At 41.1% G+C, this 18,448-nt stretch overlaps 1 protein-coding gene across 3 annotated transcripts; it reads left to right on the forward strand.

Annotated features, from left to right (window-relative positions):
- Nucleotides 1-1,606: 1,606 nt before the first annotated feature.
- On the forward strand, nt 1,607-18,448 carry dok2 (docking protein 2). Of its 3 annotated transcripts, none has more exons than XM_041900563.2 (5): nt 1,607-1,811; nt 4,289-4,429; nt 5,283-5,394; nt 16,458-16,633; nt 17,040-18,448. In XM_041900563.2, the coding sequence occupies exons 1-5, from the start codon at nt 1,752-1,754 to the stop codon at nt 18,030-18,032; spliced, it is 1,482 nt and encodes a 493-aa protein (XP_041756497.1). In that variant the 5' UTR covers nt 1,607-1,751; the 3' UTR covers nt 18,033-18,448. The 3 variants fall into 3 exon arrangements, with proteins under 3 accessions (XP_041756497.1, XP_041756495.1, XP_041756496.1); XM_041900561.2 differs by having other exon boundaries at nt 1,608-1,811; nt 4,289-4,597; XM_041900562.2 differs by having other exon boundaries at nt 1,608-1,811; nt 4,289-4,597; nt 16,461-16,633.

The following is an 18,448-nucleotide window of genomic DNA, read 5'->3' on the forward strand; positions in this document are numbered from 1 at the left end:
TCATCATACTGCTTGATGGTTTTTGCGACTGCACTTGAAGAAACATTGACTGACTTTCATGTCTTAAAGTAATCATGGACTGTCATTTGTCTTTGCTTATTTGAGCTGTTCTTGCCATAATATGGACTTGGTCTTTTACCAAATAGGGCTATCTTCTGTATACCTCCCCTACCTTGTCACAACAACTGATTGGCTCAAACGCATTAAGAAGGAAAGAAATTCCACAAATTAACTTTTAACAAGGCACACCTCTTAATTGAAATGCATTCCAGGTGACTACCTCATGAAGCTGGTTGAGAGAATGCCAAGAGTGTGCAAAGTTGTCATCAAGGCAACGGGTGGCTACTTTGAAGAATCTCAAATATAAAATATTTGTTTCACACTTTTCTGGTGACTACATGATTCCATATGTGTTATTTCATAGTTTTGATGTCTTCACTATTATTTTACAATGTAGAAAATTGTCATGTTAGTAATTGCATACCTTAGAGAGCTATTTATAACTTGTCAGAAACGTCCAGATCAACTAGCCCATGTCAGCAAAAAAAAAAATGATGTCGTTTTTTTAGCCCATAGATATTGTTGTAATTCTTTTGTCACTCAAATGTCACATGAATACACATTAGACATGGCGAAATGTATAGAATTGCAAGAAAATTTGCTTTAAAACTGCAAAATTCTCTCCACCAACAAGAGGGATGTGAACAGTTTGTGTCATGAACAGTGCTTTTGCCCATAAAAATAGGCGTGGCGCACGCGCAGGGCGGGGTGCGGGATGTTCCCCAATGCTGGAAAGGGGGCCCCCCGAGTGAAAAAGTTTGGGACCCCTTACAGTTTTTTGCTAACATGACCCAAATATAGCCAAGAAGTCTATTTTGTAGTTATTCAAATGTTGCTTAGATGATGGAAAATTGACACAGGAAGGATGCAATAATTTGAACACAGAGTCAGACGGGTTGTGAAATGAAAATAAAATAATTGTACAGAATTTACTAAATGTAGCCTATTCCAATAAGGCTATAAGATTATGAGATTTGTTCAGCCATCCTGCTACACCAATTATATTTGACTTATGATAGGCGCCACTTGTACACATATCACACTCCAGATAAATAATAATAATAATAATATGCCATTTAGCAGACGCTTTTATCCAAAGCGACTTACAGTCATGCGTGCATACATTTTTTGTGTATGGGTGGTCCCGGGGATCGAACCCACTACCTTGGCGTTACAAGCACCTGTTGTCTACCAGCTGAGCTACAGAGATCATGTAATATGTAACATTCAAACAACATGCAAAACAATTGCGGCTCTTGTGATTGAGAAACAAGAGGTTCACTCACCAAAAGGCCACACACACAAACACACACACACGCACACGCACAGGGTGGCAGATAGCCTAGCGGTTAAGAGCGTTGGGCCAGTAACCAAAGGTTGCTGTTTCGAATCCCTGAGCCGACTAGGGGAAAAATCGGTCGATGTGCCCATGAGCAAGGCACTTAACTCTAATTGCTCCTTTATGTCGCTCTGGATAAGAGCGTCTGCTAAATGACAAAAATTTACCACACACACCCCGTGTCCTAGTTCTAGACGGATGTGTTCTGTGATGCAGCGGCGCATACAGGAAGTCAACATGACAGGGAACTTGAGGTGTTTGCTTCATTTGTAGATAGATACCACAAGCAGGGTGTCGTGCTGAACAGAGATAAAAGTGGAGAGGAGTAGGGGCAACTGAGAGCTGGTGCACCATGGAGGAGGACATCAGGAAGAAAGGAATGCTCTACTTACAGCAACAGAGGTTTGGCAAGGTAAGATCTGGCACTCTTCTAAGAGTCTCTGTGTGGCCTGTACACACTGTATTAATATGTGTTGCTTACTCACACACGTAAACTCAATGGCTTATGCCTTCTCGATATCATGAGCATGAGTCATCCACCAATCGAATTAGTGGTATTCTTATCATGTAAGAAAGAGCTGCTAATGGATTGAGGTTGTGAAATCATCTACACCGTAAAACAAAACGTCTAGTTGTTTCAACGAATGATTATGAAATAACTGGTTCCACAGCCTTTTTTTGGTTTACTCCACTTTTCGGTCCAAGTGTTACCTGAAAGAAAAAAAAATAGTTGGACCAAACTTCAGAAATTCAGCCAATTTAAAATGATGTGTTCGCTCAAATTGTCTCATATGTTCATTCAACTAGAAATTATTATTTGTGCGTCTTACCTAAAAAAGGCTGTGGAATTAGTTATACAAACACACAGTGTTTTTAACATACAATGTTTTCAATTATTATGTGCATTTATACAGTAATTCATATTCAACATGTCCTCATCTGGGATTTTAACTCGCAACCTCACTGCATTCCAATCTTCCTGCTACGCTACCATGTCTGTGTCAATTACTGATTTCAATGACTGTTTTCGCCTCTATTGCTACACTTTGCACTAAATCTCAGCTCTGTTAAAAGTACACTCAAGAAAAACTATTTGATTTATTAAGGAGTAACATTAAAACAGAGTAATATGCTCCACCAACATTAGACAACTATACAGAAACCCCCATAATTGCTGAAATAAGTAAATCAAAACAATGACGAGAGAATAGTCAGATTAACTGATAATTGACACAGACATGGTGGCGTAGCAGGAAGATCAAAATGCCATGAACCAAGAGGTTGTGAGTTCAAATCCCAGGTTAGGACATGTTGAATAATAATGACTGTATAAATGAACATGCACAATGTAATCATGTATGTCAACGTGTGTACAATATGAAAGATAAAAGCACTGTTTGTGTGTGTGTAACCAGTTGCACATCCTTTTTTAGTTTTAGATGCCCAAATAATAATTTATAGTTGAATGAACATGTGAGACAAGTTGAGCAAACACATCATTTTAAATTGACTGAATTTTAGGCCAACAATTTTTTTCTAGTTCAGGTAACACTTGGACCAAAAAGTTGAGTAAATAAAAAAAATGGCTGTGGAACCAGTTACTTAATAATAATAATAATACGTTGAAACATCTAGATTTTTTTGTACAGTATAGCTAACGCTCATCAAGAAAGACAGTATAATGATGTTGCCACACATGACTGAAGAGAGAGCGTTAAATACTCTGCTGTGTTGTATAGAGTTTGCCAGCTTGTAGTCCTAAAACTCGGAAATGAGTTACCTCTGGTTCGTTCAGCCATCCCTATGGTGAAAATGAATGGGGAAAGAATAGGGTTTTGTGATAAACACAGAAAATAAGGTCTGAGGTTATATGTTTTGTTTTATGGGACAATATCAGTCAGTTAACATGACCTTTATTAATTATGAAGCCTTTATGTGCTTTTTAAGAATTACATAAATGCTTCAAAATTCACAAAAAGTGACGTTAGCTGATGAAGATTATCTCAGAACAAAACGTATAAGATCTCCTAAGCCTGTCTTTACCACAGACCTTATTTTCGGCTTTATCCAAAACCCCTACAAAAATGACACTAATTTCCCCATAGGCTTTGTCCAAAGAACCATGGCAGAGTTCGTGCCTACAAAAAGATGCAATTACTACTTCTCTCTATTACATACATATTTCATTTTTCACCGTTTTCAATCTCTTCATGAGAAGTTTGCCTTGAGATAGTCATCTGTTGGAATCACCAGCGGTATTTATCCAGTTATAAAGACAAACATCAACCAATAACTTTTATGTGGTACAGCCAAAGATTCGCATTGTTCAGTACCAACGACTTATGTAGATTAAGGAGTCTCTGTTTAGTTAAACCAGGGGGAGTAACCTATACTTAAGGTCAATTTCCTGTCAGGCTAGACTTCCCTGATGTGTTTGTATTAGCTCCAGGAGCAGTATTGCAGGTCTCAGACCAGTGTCGAAATTCCCCTTAGAGGGTTTTGATTTAGTCGTGCAATAGCAGCAGTAGCAGCCAATCTGTAAAACCCATCTCCACTGTGGCAGACTGAATCAATCGCATTTCTTTGTAGTATTGCAAAATATTTCATGTTTTAAAGGGACTTCATTCACAGAGCAACGCATCCAAGTTATTCCCTTCAACAGTATTGAACAATGCCATATGAAGAGCAGTATTGAAATTGGATTCAGAATGATAGATTCACTTTGTCTTCCTCTTTTCACATGCTGAACAAGTTGGATACGGTCAAACCTATTCCAGGCTATAGGAAGTGAAACTAGTAATAGGGTTTACAGTAACCACGTAGAGACATCTCTTAAAAATGTAAATATTGGTTGCTGTCTGACCCAATGCTTTGTATACTCCCCTACAGAAATGGAAAAAGGTCTGGTCGATCCTGTACAGGGAGAGTACCTGCTCCATCTCACGCTTAGAGTTCTTTGAATACAAAGATGGTGCGAGCACCCTGGAGAAATCAGACAAAAGCCTCCGCAAGCAGCAGGAGAGCAAGAAGGTGATCAAGCTAAGCGACTGTATCCGGGTGTCAGAGGTGGACATTGAGGGCTCCCCGAAAGACTGTGGCCAGTTCCATGTGGAGACAGCAGACAAACTTTTTGTGTTTGCTGCGGAGATGGTCGAGCTGGACGACTGGACACAGAAACTTTGTGAAATTGCATTCCCTGTACGTTCAGTCAGATCCCTTGTTCTGTCAGGTTTGATTCTGCTTAAAAGTAGAGGGGTCTCACTTTCTGTGATGCTGCATGTACAGTTCATGTACAGTTCAACATAGGGCTGGGGACCTAAATCATAACTGATACAGCAACATACATACAGCAATATATGACATTACACTTCAAGATATGTTTGAAAAGCAAGCAGATAATTCAGGAACTCAAAACTGTCATGCTATAAAAAGATAGTCACACACTGGCTTCTGAGGTTTGACTCTACCATCATGTGATGAAAAACAGTGGCAGGGTTTAGCAAAGAAACCCAACAATTTGAACTGTTTTTAGCTGACTGCTGAAGACTAATGGCTCACTCAGCTTGTATTTTGAACTTAGTAAACAGTCTCTCCCTTATATGCTTTGTGTTAGCAAAATACAATTCAGGTGGAAAAAAACAGTGCCACAGCAGTAGCTAGCCAGCATTATCCATTATCCAACTAACACTGGTGAAACAGCTGGTACAGATCTGGTGCTAAGTACACAAGTGAACACTGCTAAGTACACAAGTGAACACTGCTATTATTACGCACAACCAACAATACATACATTCCAATGCCCTGCAGTCTGTTTTCTTCCAAAATGTGGAAATGTTGACGTTCACAGTATGTTTATGATGACTGGTATATTTGGCCCATGCAGATGAACTGGGGTGAGAAAGGAGGGATGAGGCGTAGCAGTATGCAGCGATCAAAGGCAGATCCTGCAGAAATGGGGATGGAGGACAACTCTCTGTACAGCAGAAGAGACAGTGGTAAGTCTTGCTCTTCACCCCGTGAAGGAAAACTAAATCATTTTTACATAGCATGACACATACACTAGTGCAAGCACACACACACACACACACACACACAGGGCATTCTAAGATAACTGCAGAGAAAAGTGCCACTTATACTGTCTGACTACATAGCACTTGCTGTGACCCACTATATCTAATACAGCCCTGAGCTCTTTCAGGTCATGGGACCCTGTTCTTTGACCTTCATCTAATGGCTTGTAATGAGAGGATAAAGGTGCCTGACTTGACTCAACTCGTCACCACTATAATCAGTTACTGGAGTGTATACTGGAGGGTATACAGTGCTCAAGTCAAGGAACCTAGGGCTTTAGTCAAGTAAGTCATATTGGGGTGTATACAGTGGGGACAAAAAGTATTTAGTCAGCCACCAATTGTGCAAGTTCTCCCACTTAAAAAGATGAGAGAGGCCTGTAATTTTCATCATAGGTACACGTCAACTATGACAGACAAAATGAGGAAAAAAAATCCAGAAAATCACATTGTAGGATTTTTAATTAATTTATTTGCAAATTATGGTGGAAAATAAGTTTTTGGTCAATAACAAAAGTTTCTCAATACTTTGTTATATACCCTTTGTTGGCAATGACACAGGTCAAACGTTTTCTGTAAGTCTTCACAAGGTTTTCACACACTGTTGCTGGTATTTTGGCCCATTCCTCCATGCAGATCTCCTCTAGAGCAGTGATGTTTTGGGGCTGTCGCTGGGCAACACAGACTTTCAACTCCCTCCAAAGATTTTCTATGGGGTTGAGATCTGGAGACTCCAGGACCTTGAAATGCTTCTTACGAAGCCACTCCTTCGTTGCCCGGGCGGTGTGTTTGGGATCATTGTCATGCTGAAAGACCCAGCCACGTTTCATCTTCAATGCCCTTGCTGATGGAAGGAGGTTTTCACTCAAAATCTCACGATACATGGCCCCATTCATTCTTTCCTTTACACGGATCAGCCGTCCTGGTCCCTTTGCAGAAAAACAGCCCCAAAGTATGATGTTTTCACTCCCATGTTTCACAGTAGGTATGGTGTTCTTTGGATGCAACTCAGCATTCTTTGTCCTCCAAACACGACGAGTTGAGTTTTTACCAAAAAGTTATATTTTGGTTTCATCTGACCATATGACATTCTCCCAATCCTCTTCTGGATGCACTCTAGCAAACTTCAGACGGGCCTGGACATGTACTGGCTTAAGCAGGGGGACACGTCTAGCACTGCAGGATTTGAGTCCCTGGTGGCGTAGTGTGTTACTGATGGTAGGCTTTGTTACTTTGGTCCCAGCTCTCTGCAGGTCATTCACTAGGTCCCCCCGTGTGGTTCTGGGATTTTTGCTCACCGTTCTTGTGATCATTTTGACCCCACGGGGTGAGATCTTGCGTGGAGCCCCAGATCGAGGGAGATTATCAGTGGTCTTGTATGTCTTCCATTTCCTAATAATTGCTCCCACAGTTGATTTCTTCAAACCAAGCTGCTTACCTATTGCAGATTCAGTCTTCCCAGCCTGGTGCAGGTCTACAATTTTGTTTCTGGTGTCCTTTGACAGCTCTTTGGTCTTGGCCATAGTGGAGTTTGGAGTGTGACTGTTTGAGGTTGTGGACAGGTGTCTTTTATACTGATAACAAGTTCAAACAGGTGCCATTAATACAGGTAACGAGTGGAGGACAGAGGAGCCTCTTAAAGAAGAAGTTACAGGTCTGTGAGAACCAGAAATCTTGCTTGTTTGTAGGTGACCAAATACTTATTTTCCACCATAATTTGCAAATAAATTCATAAAAAATCCTACAATGTGATTTTCTGGATTTTCTTTTCTCAATTTGTCTGTCATAGTTGACGTGTACCTATGATGAAAATTACAGGCCTCTCTCATCTTTTTAAGTGGGAGAACTTGCACAATTGGTGGCTGACTAAATACTTTTTTTCCCCACTGTACATAGGAGCATTACAGTTTGAATAGAGGAAGTTCTTCTTAATATTTTCCATTGGAGGCAAATGTTCAAAAAATTTGACTATACAGTAGATAAAATAAAAATGTGAAACTATAATATAAAACCTAACTGCATTTTGTAATATATTTTCAGTGGCCTCTTCCACACAAAGACACATTGTGTACATCTCTATTTCTTATACATAGTGGAAAATTGTGCCACATGTTCCTGTCTTGTGGTTGACGAGTATTGCTCCACCAGTGTCCGCATGTTTGCACAGTGACCACTTACTTATCAGTCAGAAGTCAGTTACATCCTGTTTTCTGCTGTTTTCTGTTCTCTCAATGTCTTAAAAGTGCAATGAGGGAAATACATGACTTTTGACATATACATTGGTCTGTTAAAAATCACATCATTACAACCAACAACATTTAGGGCTGATTTCCCAGACAGATAAATACTGGACTAAAAAGCTATTTCAATGGAGATTCTCCATTGAGCATGCTTTTTAATTAAAGACTTAATCTGTGTCCAGTTTTTAGCTATGTTGTTCTCACCCTGGATCTTGGATATTCTTGTCTACAACTATCATTAGTTCCTTATTGATAAAAACTAGAACAAGATGTGTCCTTAGCAGCAACATAGTAATAGCTACAGTATTGTGGCAGTGATTTGGGTTAATCATACCAGTATGTCTTTTATTAGTAGATGCAAGTGAGGTAAACCAGAGCCTGCGTTTGAGATCACAAGCGTAACAACTTTTGCATGCAACTAGACTCCCGAGTGGCACAGTGGTCTAAGGCATTGCATCGCAGTGCTAGCTGTGCCACTAGAGATCCTAGTTCGAATCCAGGCTCTGTCGTAGCCGGCTGCGACCGGGAGACCCATGGGGCGACGCACAATTGGCCCAGCGGCATCCAGGGTAGGGGAGGGAATGGCCGGCAGGGATGTAGCTCAGTTGGTAAAGCATGGCGTTTGCAACGCCAGGGTTGTGGGTTTGATTCCCACGGGGGGACAGTATGAAAAAAATAATAATAATGTAAGTCACTCTGGATAAGAGCGTCTGCTAAACTTTCAGCTGACAGGCCTGCAGCCAGTGTATTGTTCTGTGGGTACACACTCCGATTCAGATTGTTTTCTGGTATTTATGAAAAGGGACATGTTTACTGTAGGATGACAAAAATGTAATAGTATCTCTGTGTGTGATTTGAATAGGCTCCACTGAGCTGATCGTAGCCAGATACTGTATGAGCCAAAGGAAGCACAGTTGTCTAATTTGAAAGTAGTGCTATCGGCATTACACAGTGTATGTAGTAGCCATGGCACCTTGAGTTGAATTGACTGTGGAGTTGTCCGTCTTTGATAGTCTGAATTCCATCCTGAATTCTCTGTGTTTTTTTTATTTCATGTGCCATTTTCAGTCATGCAATCCGATGCCTCTCATAAACGAACGGCAAACGCATGTGGTGCACCAGGCAGAGGAAGCAACTCCTCAACCTCAACCTTCTGAACCAAGCACCTGGGAAGAGAAGAACCCAGAAACCAAAACACTTACACAATAGCATTTCACAGGGCCACGCTTGGTTTGATGTTCCTCCAAATAGGCCTACAGACAGACTGCAAAGTATCACATGACCTGAAGGCAATGTAGAACGGAACTGAGGAGAAATATTTTTTATAAAAATAAATTCAGATGAGAAACTGGTTTAGTGGTTTAGGCTCATCCACCAGTGGCAAAGAGGTGGAGCCGAGCTACTGTATAGAGAAGTCAGCGAGTTTATTTTAAGAACAGGGTATTTCTGTCATATAGGGCTTGGATGTAACAGGAAGTCAATAGGCCCTTCTCTCTTTTTGTTGATTGAGGAAGTGCTGAGAGGTTGCATGCCAGTGCATCTTCTCAACGAAACATCCTCTACTCAGTGCAGCAATATGTCTGTGGCTTCCTAAGCCACATTTTACAAACATGCTGCTCTGCTCAGCTCTGTTACATAGGTGCTGCTCAAAGAGGCTACAGTGAAGATCCAGCTCAGTTAAGGGTGCTTTGAAATGAGACAAACGGATCTGTAAAAAAATGCAGCAACCCAATGTTTTATAAAAAAAAAAAAAAAAAAGGTCATTTAGCAGACGTTCTTATCCAGAGCGACTTACAGGAGCAATTAGGGTTAAGTGCCTTGCTCAAGGGCACATCGGCAGATTTTCCACCTAGTCAGCTCGGTTACTGGCACTACGCTCTTAACCACTAAGCTACCTGCCGCCCCTCAATGGGAGCAGTGCAATGGGGGAGGGCCTAGGGTTGTGATGTGCTGTCAATAAGAAAAGTTGCCAAGATGTGTCCGTCACAACCAATTTTTAAATGTAGAACACCGTTTCTTGCTAATCATTTCTCCCCGCCCTACTAAACCGCTGCGTTTGACATGTGTTTCATGCATTCTGGTTTGAAGGCACCCTAAAGGGAAGGGATAGGGATGGATGTGACAGGTTTTTACAAGTGTCGGTTTTCATCCATTTCATCCATTAGTGGGAAGTATTTGGTTTGAAATCATGCTTACACATTGTGATCTACAGTATATTCAAACTCCCATATTGTTAGCTCTCTCTAAAGGGATTTGGAAAATGTACGTATATATGTATTACCAGAGCCATGTATTTAGATTCTAAATACAGTGCCTTGCATAAGTATTCATCCCCCTTGGCGTTTTTCCTATTTTGTTGCATTACAACCTGTAATTTAAATTTATTTTTATTTGGATTTCATGTAATGGACATACACAAAATAGGCCAAATTGGTGAAGTGAAATTAAAAAAATAACTTGTTTCAAAAAATTCTAAAACATAAATAACGGAAAAGTGGTGCGTGCATATGTATTTGCTATGAAGCCCCTAAATAAGATATGGTGCAACCAATTACCTTCAGTAGTCACATAATCAGTTCAATAAAGTCCACCTGTGTGCAATCTAAGTGTCACATGATCTGTCACATGATCTCAGTATATATACATCTGTACTGAAAGGCCCCAGAGTCTGCAACACCACTAAGCAAGGGGCACCACCAAGCAAGCGGCACCATGAAGACCAAGGAGCTCTCCAAACAGGTCAGGGACAAAGTTGTGGAGAAGTACAGATGGGTTTATAAAAACATATCAGAAACTTTGAACATCCCACGGAGCACCATTAAATCCATTATTTAAAAAATGGAAATAATATGGCACCACAACAAACTTGCCAAGAGAGGGCCGCCCACCAAAGTCACGGACCAGGCAAGGAGGGCATTAATAAAATAATCAGAGAGGCAACAAAGAGACCAAAGATAACCCTGAAGGAGCTGCAAATCTCCACAGCGGAGATTGGAGTATCTGTCCATAGGACCACTTTAAGCTGTACACTCCACAGAGCTGGGCTTTATGGAAGAGTGGCCAGAAAAAATACATTGTTTAAAGAAAAGAAATAAGCAAACATGTTTGGTGTTCGCCAAAAGGCATGTGGGAGACTCCCCGAACATATGGAAGAAGGTACTCTGGTCAGAAGAGACTAAAATTGAGCTTTTTGGCCATCAAGGAAAACGCTATGTCTGGCGCAAACCCAACACCTCTCATCACCCCGAGAACACCATCCCCACAGTGAAGCATGGTGGTGGCAGAATCATGCTGTGGGGATGGTTTTCATCGGCAGGGACTGGGAAACTGGTCGGAATTGAAGGAATGATGGATGGCGCTAAATACAGGGAAATTCTTGAGGGAAACCTGTTTCAGTCTTCCAGAGATTTGAGACTGGGACGGAGGTTCACCTTCCAGCAGGACAATGACCCTAAGCATACTGCTAAAGCAACACTCGAGTGGTTTAAGGGGAAACATTTAAATGTCTTGGAATGGCCTAGTCAAAGCCCAGACCTCAATCCAATTGAGAATCTGTGGTATGACTTAAAGATTGCTGTACACCAGCGGAACCCATCCAACTTGACGGAGCTGGAGCAGTTTTGCCTTGAAGAATGAGCAGAAATCCCTGTGCCAAGCTTATAGAGACATACCCCCAAGAGACTTGCAGCTGTAATTGCTGCATAAGGTGGCTCTACAAAGTATTGACTTTGGGGGGGTGAATAGTTATGCACGCTCAAGTTTTCTGTTTTTTTGTCTTACTTTTTGTTTGTTTCACACACAAAAAAGGTATTTTGCATCTTCAAAGTGGTAGGCATGTTGTGTAAATCAAATGATACAAACCCCCAACAAATCAATTTTAATTCCAGGTTGTAAGGCAACAAAATAGGAAAAAAGCCAAGGGGGGTGAATACTTTCGCAAGCCACTGTACATGGCTCTGTGTAGGTCTAGGATTGGTAATGAGAATGCGTTCCACTTTTCTCTCACTTAAAGACCATTATCCAAGTGAATGGAAAAACAGGAGTCGTATGCCTCTGGCTGTGACAGGGATTTGATCTCCCTCCCACAGAACAACTGACAAAGTGCAGTGCTCTCCCCCATAGCTTATGTTCATTGCACCGACTGTAACTTGGCTTGTTTCGTTCATCATGGGAACCACAGTAGCAGTTTTTTTTTCCAGCACTGGAATGATCACTTTACAACTGGATTTCTTTTGGAAAATCACTTATCGCACCACTTTGGAAAAGGAGCCTGTGAGCCTACAGTACAATATGCTAGGACATGCAGAGAGTCTTTGTTCTTTAACTCTGTACTGTACAGTTGAGGCCAAATATATTGGCACACTTGCACTTTTCTTAAATAATTCCCTATTTCTTCTAAAATAAAATAGATTTTCAACATTGAAGGAACAATTACATTTCTGGAAACTTAAGTTTACATTTTTTATTGAGAAAATAAAGACAAATGGCATGGACACAATTATTGACACCACTGGGCTAGTACTTGGTTGTGCAGCCTTTGGCCAAGATAACTGCAGACAAACACTTCTTATAGCCATCTATGAGCTTGCTGCACCGTTGTACTGACAATTTGCCCCACTTCTCAGCAGCAAACTGCTCTAATTCTTCAATATTTGAGGGATGCCCTCCACCAACTGCTGTTTTCAGATCTTGCTATAGCTTTTAGATGTGATTCAGATCTGGACTCTTTACTGGCCACTCCAGAACAGTCCAGCACTACTTCTTAACCATTTCTGGCTGCTTTTTTATGTGTGTTTGGGGTCGTTGTCCTGCAGGAAGACCCGCAACCTTCAATGTAGACCCAGTTTTTGGACACTGCCCACTCAACACAGACTGGTTGAATCAACGTTGTTTCAACGTAATTTGTCAACATATTGTGACGTGGAATCTACGTGGAAAATACATTGTATTTGAAAAAATGAATCAACGTAAACTGTTGTTTTGAGGGTGAAATTTCACATTGAAATACAGAAATATCTCATTTACGTAAGTATTGACACCAATACATGTAAGTATTGAGTCAATACATGTTAGAATCACCGTTGGCAGTGATTACAGCTGTGAGTCTTTCTGGGTAAGTCTCTAAGAGCTTTGCACACCTGGATTGTACAGTATTTGCACATTATTATTTTTAAAATTCATCAAGCTCTTTCAAGTTGGTTGTTGATCATTGCTAGACATCCATTTTCACGTCTTGGCACAGATTTTCAAGCCTATTTAAGTCAAAACTGTAACTAAGCCACTCAGGAACATTCAATGTCGTCTTGGTAAGCAACTCCAGTGTATATTTGGCCTTGTGTGTTAGGTTATTGTCCTGCTGAAAGGTGAATTTGTCTCCGTGTCTATTGCAGACTGAACCAGGTTTTCCTTTAGGATTTTTCCTGTACTTAGCTCCATTCAGTTTATTTTATCCTAAAGAACTCCCTAGTCCAAGCAGACCCGTAACATTATGCAGCCACCACCATGCTTGAAAATATGAGCAGTGGTACTCAGTGATATGTTGTGTTGGATTTGCCCCAAACATAACGCTTTGTATTCAGGACAATTTCTTTGCCACATTTTTTGCAGTTTGACTTTATTGTCTTATTGCAAACAGGATGCATGTTTAAAAAATAAAAAATAAATAAATCTGTACAGGCTTCCTTCTTTTAATTCTGTCATTTAGGTTAGTATTGTGGAATAACTACAATGTTGTTGATCCATCCTCAGTTTTCTCCTATCACAACCATTAAACTCTCTAACTGTTTTAAAGTCACCATTGGCCTCATGGTGAAATCCCTGAGCGGTTTCCTTCCTGTCCGGCAACTGAGTTAGGAAGGACGCCTGTATCTTTGTAGTGACTGGGTGTATCCTAAGTGTAATTAATAACTTCACCATGCTCAAAGGAATATTCAATGTCTGATTTCTTTCTGCCTTTCTTTGCAAGGCATTGGACAACCTCCCTTGTCTTTGTGGTTGAATCTGTGTTTGAAATTCACTGCTTGAATTGAGGGACCTTACAGATAATTGTACGTGTGGGGTACAGAGATGAGGTAGTCATTCAAAAATCACGTTAAACACTGTTATCGCACACAGAGTGAGTCGAACGTATTATGTGACTTGTTAAGCACATTTATACTCCTGAACTTATGTAGGCTTGCCATAACAAAGAGGTTGAATACTTACTGACTCAAGACATTTCAGCTTTTAATTTGTAATTAATTTGTAAAAGATTCTAAAAACATAATTCCACTTTGACATAATGGGGTATTGTGTGTAGGCCAGTGACACAAAATCTCAAGGGGTCAAGGGATGTCAATACTTTCTGAAGGCACTGTTTGTCATCATGGCAACCAAATTCCAACATAGACAAACTTTGTATATAATGTCAACGCAACCAAAAATCAACATTTGAAGGACAAGTATTTTCTGCTTGAATAGTTCCATCTGTGCCACTGACTTATTAGTCTGGCAGTTTGTCTACAAATTAATAATTTGTCATTTAAAAAGGCTAATTGGTCATTAGAAAACCCTTTTGCAATTATGTTAGCACAGCTGAAAACTGTTGTGCTGATTAAAGAAGCAATAAACCTGGCCTTCTTGAGACTAGTTGAGTATCTGAAGCATTAGCAATTGTGGGTTCGATTACAGGCTCAAAATTGCCAGAAACAGTCTATTCTTTGTTCTGAGAAATTAAGGCTATTCCATGCGAGAAATTGCCAAGAAACTGAAGATCTCGTACAACGCTGTGTACTACTCCCTTCACAGAACAGCGCAAACTGGCTCTAACCAGAATAGAAAGGGGAGTAGGAGGCCCTGGTGCACAACTGAGCAAGAGTGTCTAGTTTGAGAAACAGGCGCCTTACAGGTCCTCAACTGGCAGCTTCATTAAATAGTACCCGCAAAACACCAGTCTCAACATCAACAGTGAAGAGGCGACTCCGGGATGCTGACCTTCTAGGCAGAGTTGCAAAGAAAAAGCCATATCTCAGATGGCCCATCTTAATCTTTTCTTTTTATTGGCCAGTCTGAGATGTGGCTTTTTCTTTGCAACTCTGCCTAGATGGTCAGCATCCTGGAGTCGGCTCTAATGATCAATTAGCCTTTTAAAATGATAAACTTGGATTAGAAAACACAACGTGCCATTGGAACACAGGACTGATGGTTGCTGATAATGGGCCTCTGTACGCCTATGTAGATATTCCATTATAAATCAGCCGTTTCCAGCTACAATAGCCATTTACAACATTAACAATGTCTACACTGTATTTCTGATTAATTTTATGTTATTTTAATTGACGTAAAAATTGCTTTTCTTTCGAAAACAAGGACATTTCTAAGTGACCCCAAACTTTTGAACGGTAGTTTATATGTTGGATTCACATCTCCATCAACCAAGAATGTAAGTTGAAGAATAGGACTAAATCAAATCAAACTTTATTTAAAGTGCATTTAAAGTTTGATTTGATTTAGTCCTATTCTTTAACTTAGATTTTTGTTTGAGATGGCGATGTGAATCCAACATATCCAGTGGTGAAGTGGAGGGCAAATGCAACTAAGTGCAGTTTACCCACTTTTATTTTGCCAAATTGACCCACCTTTTGCAGAAAAATGCATTTAAAGTATAGGAAGCGTGACTTTTTTCACCGTTCAGAGTTTACCCACTTATTTGTTTTTACCACTACATCACTGAACATATCAATTATTAGTTTGTAGACACACTGGAATTAAATCCAGACTAAGTCAGTGGCACAGATGGAACTATCCAAGCAAAATATACACCTCCTTCAAAATGTTGATATTTGGTTGCATTGACAACCAAACACAATTCAATATCACTTTTTAAATACAAGTTAACAAATGATATGTTGGATTCACGTCTCCAACTCAACCAAAAATAAAAGTTAAAGAATGGGATTAAGCCAGTGGCTCAGATGGAACTATCCAAGCAGTACATACATTTCCTTCAAATGTTAATATTTGGTTTCGTTGTCAACCAAACACAATTCAATATTACTTTGTAATACAGTATTTGGGTGACAACTAAACCAAAAATTAGACATTGTTTTTCCATTGGAATTTGGTTGTGCTTTTATATGGTTGAAAGCATAGTGATAACACATTGGACATTCAACTAACTTTTGTCTGTCTTTTTGAGTGGGATAATATAGTTTGTAATCTCATTGATCAACATCTCAACCAATTATGACCCAGTTATATACATTAAAATTACGTGGTGTGCCCAGTGGGTGGGTTGAACAATTGACTACAAAACACCTGATATCTGATGATTACAGGATGCACTCTTTCAAGGCCCCCAGTAGCAGAGGCAGCAAAGCAACCCCACAGCATTTTCAAACCTCCCCCATCTTTGTTATTTTTATTTGGTATTTGGTATTTTATTATTTATTATATACAGTACATGACATAATACAGAACATTAATAGACAAGAACAGCTCAAAGACATTACATTCAGTAGCATCTATTAGTAAATACACACAAAATATTTAGGTCAAATAAGGGAGAGGCGTTGTTCTGTGAGGTGTTGCTTTATCTGTCTTTTTAAAGCCAGGTTTACTGTTCACTTGAGCAATATGGTGTAAAAATCCATGTGTAATAAGGACACTACAATTTGAGTCAGTGTGATACTGTTTGCGCTGAGTTAGAGCCGAGTGTCTGTCTGTTTCCCATGCTGTCTGTCTGTTACATCCTGTCTGTCTGTTTCCCAGCAGTGAAGGACTTCAGGGTGGTGGTGAGGAGGACGGAGGCAGCAGAGCGCTGCAAGCTGAGAGGCCCCTGTGTTCTACGGACAGACTTCGACAGCCTCCTCCTCAAAGAGCCCAAATCAGGAGAGGTTCTCTTCAGCTGGCCCTACCGCTTCCTCCGGAGGTTCGGACGGGACAAGGTGACATCAAACTGTCAACTCCAAAAGCCCATCTAAACACTCAACAAATCTCTCTTGGAATGGTTGAGGATAGGGTTGTAAAATTCCGGTAACTTTCCCAGAATTCCAAGGTTTTCAAGAAATCCTTGTTGGGGGATTCCTGGATATCCCGGTTTTTCCCTCCTGATTTCACTAATCTTCTTTCTGGGACTTCTGGACAACCTGGGAATTTTGGGCAAGTTTTTGCAACCCTAGTTGAGGACAATTATTTGAGTGTTAAAGAAAGGCGACCCAAATACAGTACAGTCTTTAAATAAAGCACAACAAGGTCTCTCCCTATGAGTGAATATAAAAAGCTGATAATTATACGTAAGTAACTTCCCTTCAGAGTGAAGTCTTAAGGAATCTCACAAAAATTACTTTGCAGGTGACGTTTTCCTTTGAAGCGGGACGCAGATGTGACTCTGGCGAAGGTAGCTTTGAGTTTGACACCAAACAGGGCAACATGCTGTTCCAAGCCCTGGAGTCCGCCATCAACCTCCAGAGGAGTGCAGGCCAACCCCTCCGACAGGCCTCAGGAGGCCAGGAGATGGACCCTGGGCCCAGGCTCCAGCCAGCAGGGGAGCCGGGTGTTTACAGCACCATCAATGAGGCCCTGCAGAGAGGCGGCTCCTCTCCCCCACACCTAGCCCATGCCAAATTGGAGGCCCCCACGGAAAAACTCCTCACTGGGGTCAAGAGCCTGACACTGGACACCAGAGGCATTCCCTGCAAGAACCAGGTGAAGAACATCTCCAGCTGCCCTTTGATGAACAGCAAGAGTCAGACCTACTCGGAGATCACCATGCCTCTGGAGAGGAGGGAGCAGGAGGATAAGCCCTCCCTCAGCCTCAGCGCTGGACCCAACCACTCCTCCGAGGACTCAGACTACTCCCTCCCCTTTGACACCATTGCCAAGAACCTGATGGCGGACATACTGCTTAGTGTCCACCTCCCCCCGGGGGTGGAGCCGCAGGGCTCTGAGAGGTCAGGCTGCCAGGAGGACGATGCTCCAGATCCTCTCTACGACAGCATTGATGAGTCGGCCATCCGATCAGGCCTGAGCAGGTCTAAGGGCACCAAAGTCAGCTACACCAAGGCAGAGCACATCTACGATGAACCGGAGGGCTGTGCTGCAGCTGTAGCTTTGGAGCCCAACTGCCCCACCTCTGTTTACGATGACCCCGAGGAGGTCGGAGGTCATGCCTGGAAAATCATGGGCACCATAGCTGACCCCAATGGCCATGAGTATCCATACAACCCTCACGTTGACGACTACGCTGTCCCCATGCTACCAAAAAGAGCTTTTCCGCCAGATACACTCCAACATGAAGAGGAGGAGAACTCTCCGTATGATAATGTGAGGGTGAAAATGAACTAAAGTGAAAACCGAGGGTGCCCACACCAAAGTTGTCATCCTGAAAAGGTATGTGTGAGCCCATTGTAAAACTGAATTCAGAGGATTTCTCAAGGGTTGTTTTCTACTGCTCCCTAATGCTTCATAAAACCACTCATATTGCATTTTAATCGTGGTTTATCATGTACCCAATTTCTGCTGTGAAGGTCTTGAATACACCTACAATAACTTATATATATTTTTGCTTTAGAAATATACTGTGTTATGTGGAGTTTTACACTGTATGCTGTTGTACAGTCTTTGGCCAGCAGGAGGTACCAACACAGCTTGACTCCAAGTTTTCTTTGTAAGTACTTTTTAATCTGTGAAGCAGGATGTTTAAAAAAAAAAGTTGCTTAACTTGTCATAAATCTGAAAATAAATGTGATCTTTAAGTCCTA

The sequence above is a fragment of the Coregonus clupeaformis genome, chromosome 16 (assembly GCF_020615455.1).
Source record: "Coregonus clupeaformis isolate EN_2021a chromosome 16, ASM2061545v1, whole genome shotgun sequence".
Classification (NCBI taxonomy): Eukaryota; Metazoa; Chordata; class Actinopteri; order Salmoniformes; family Salmonidae; genus Coregonus; species Coregonus clupeaformis.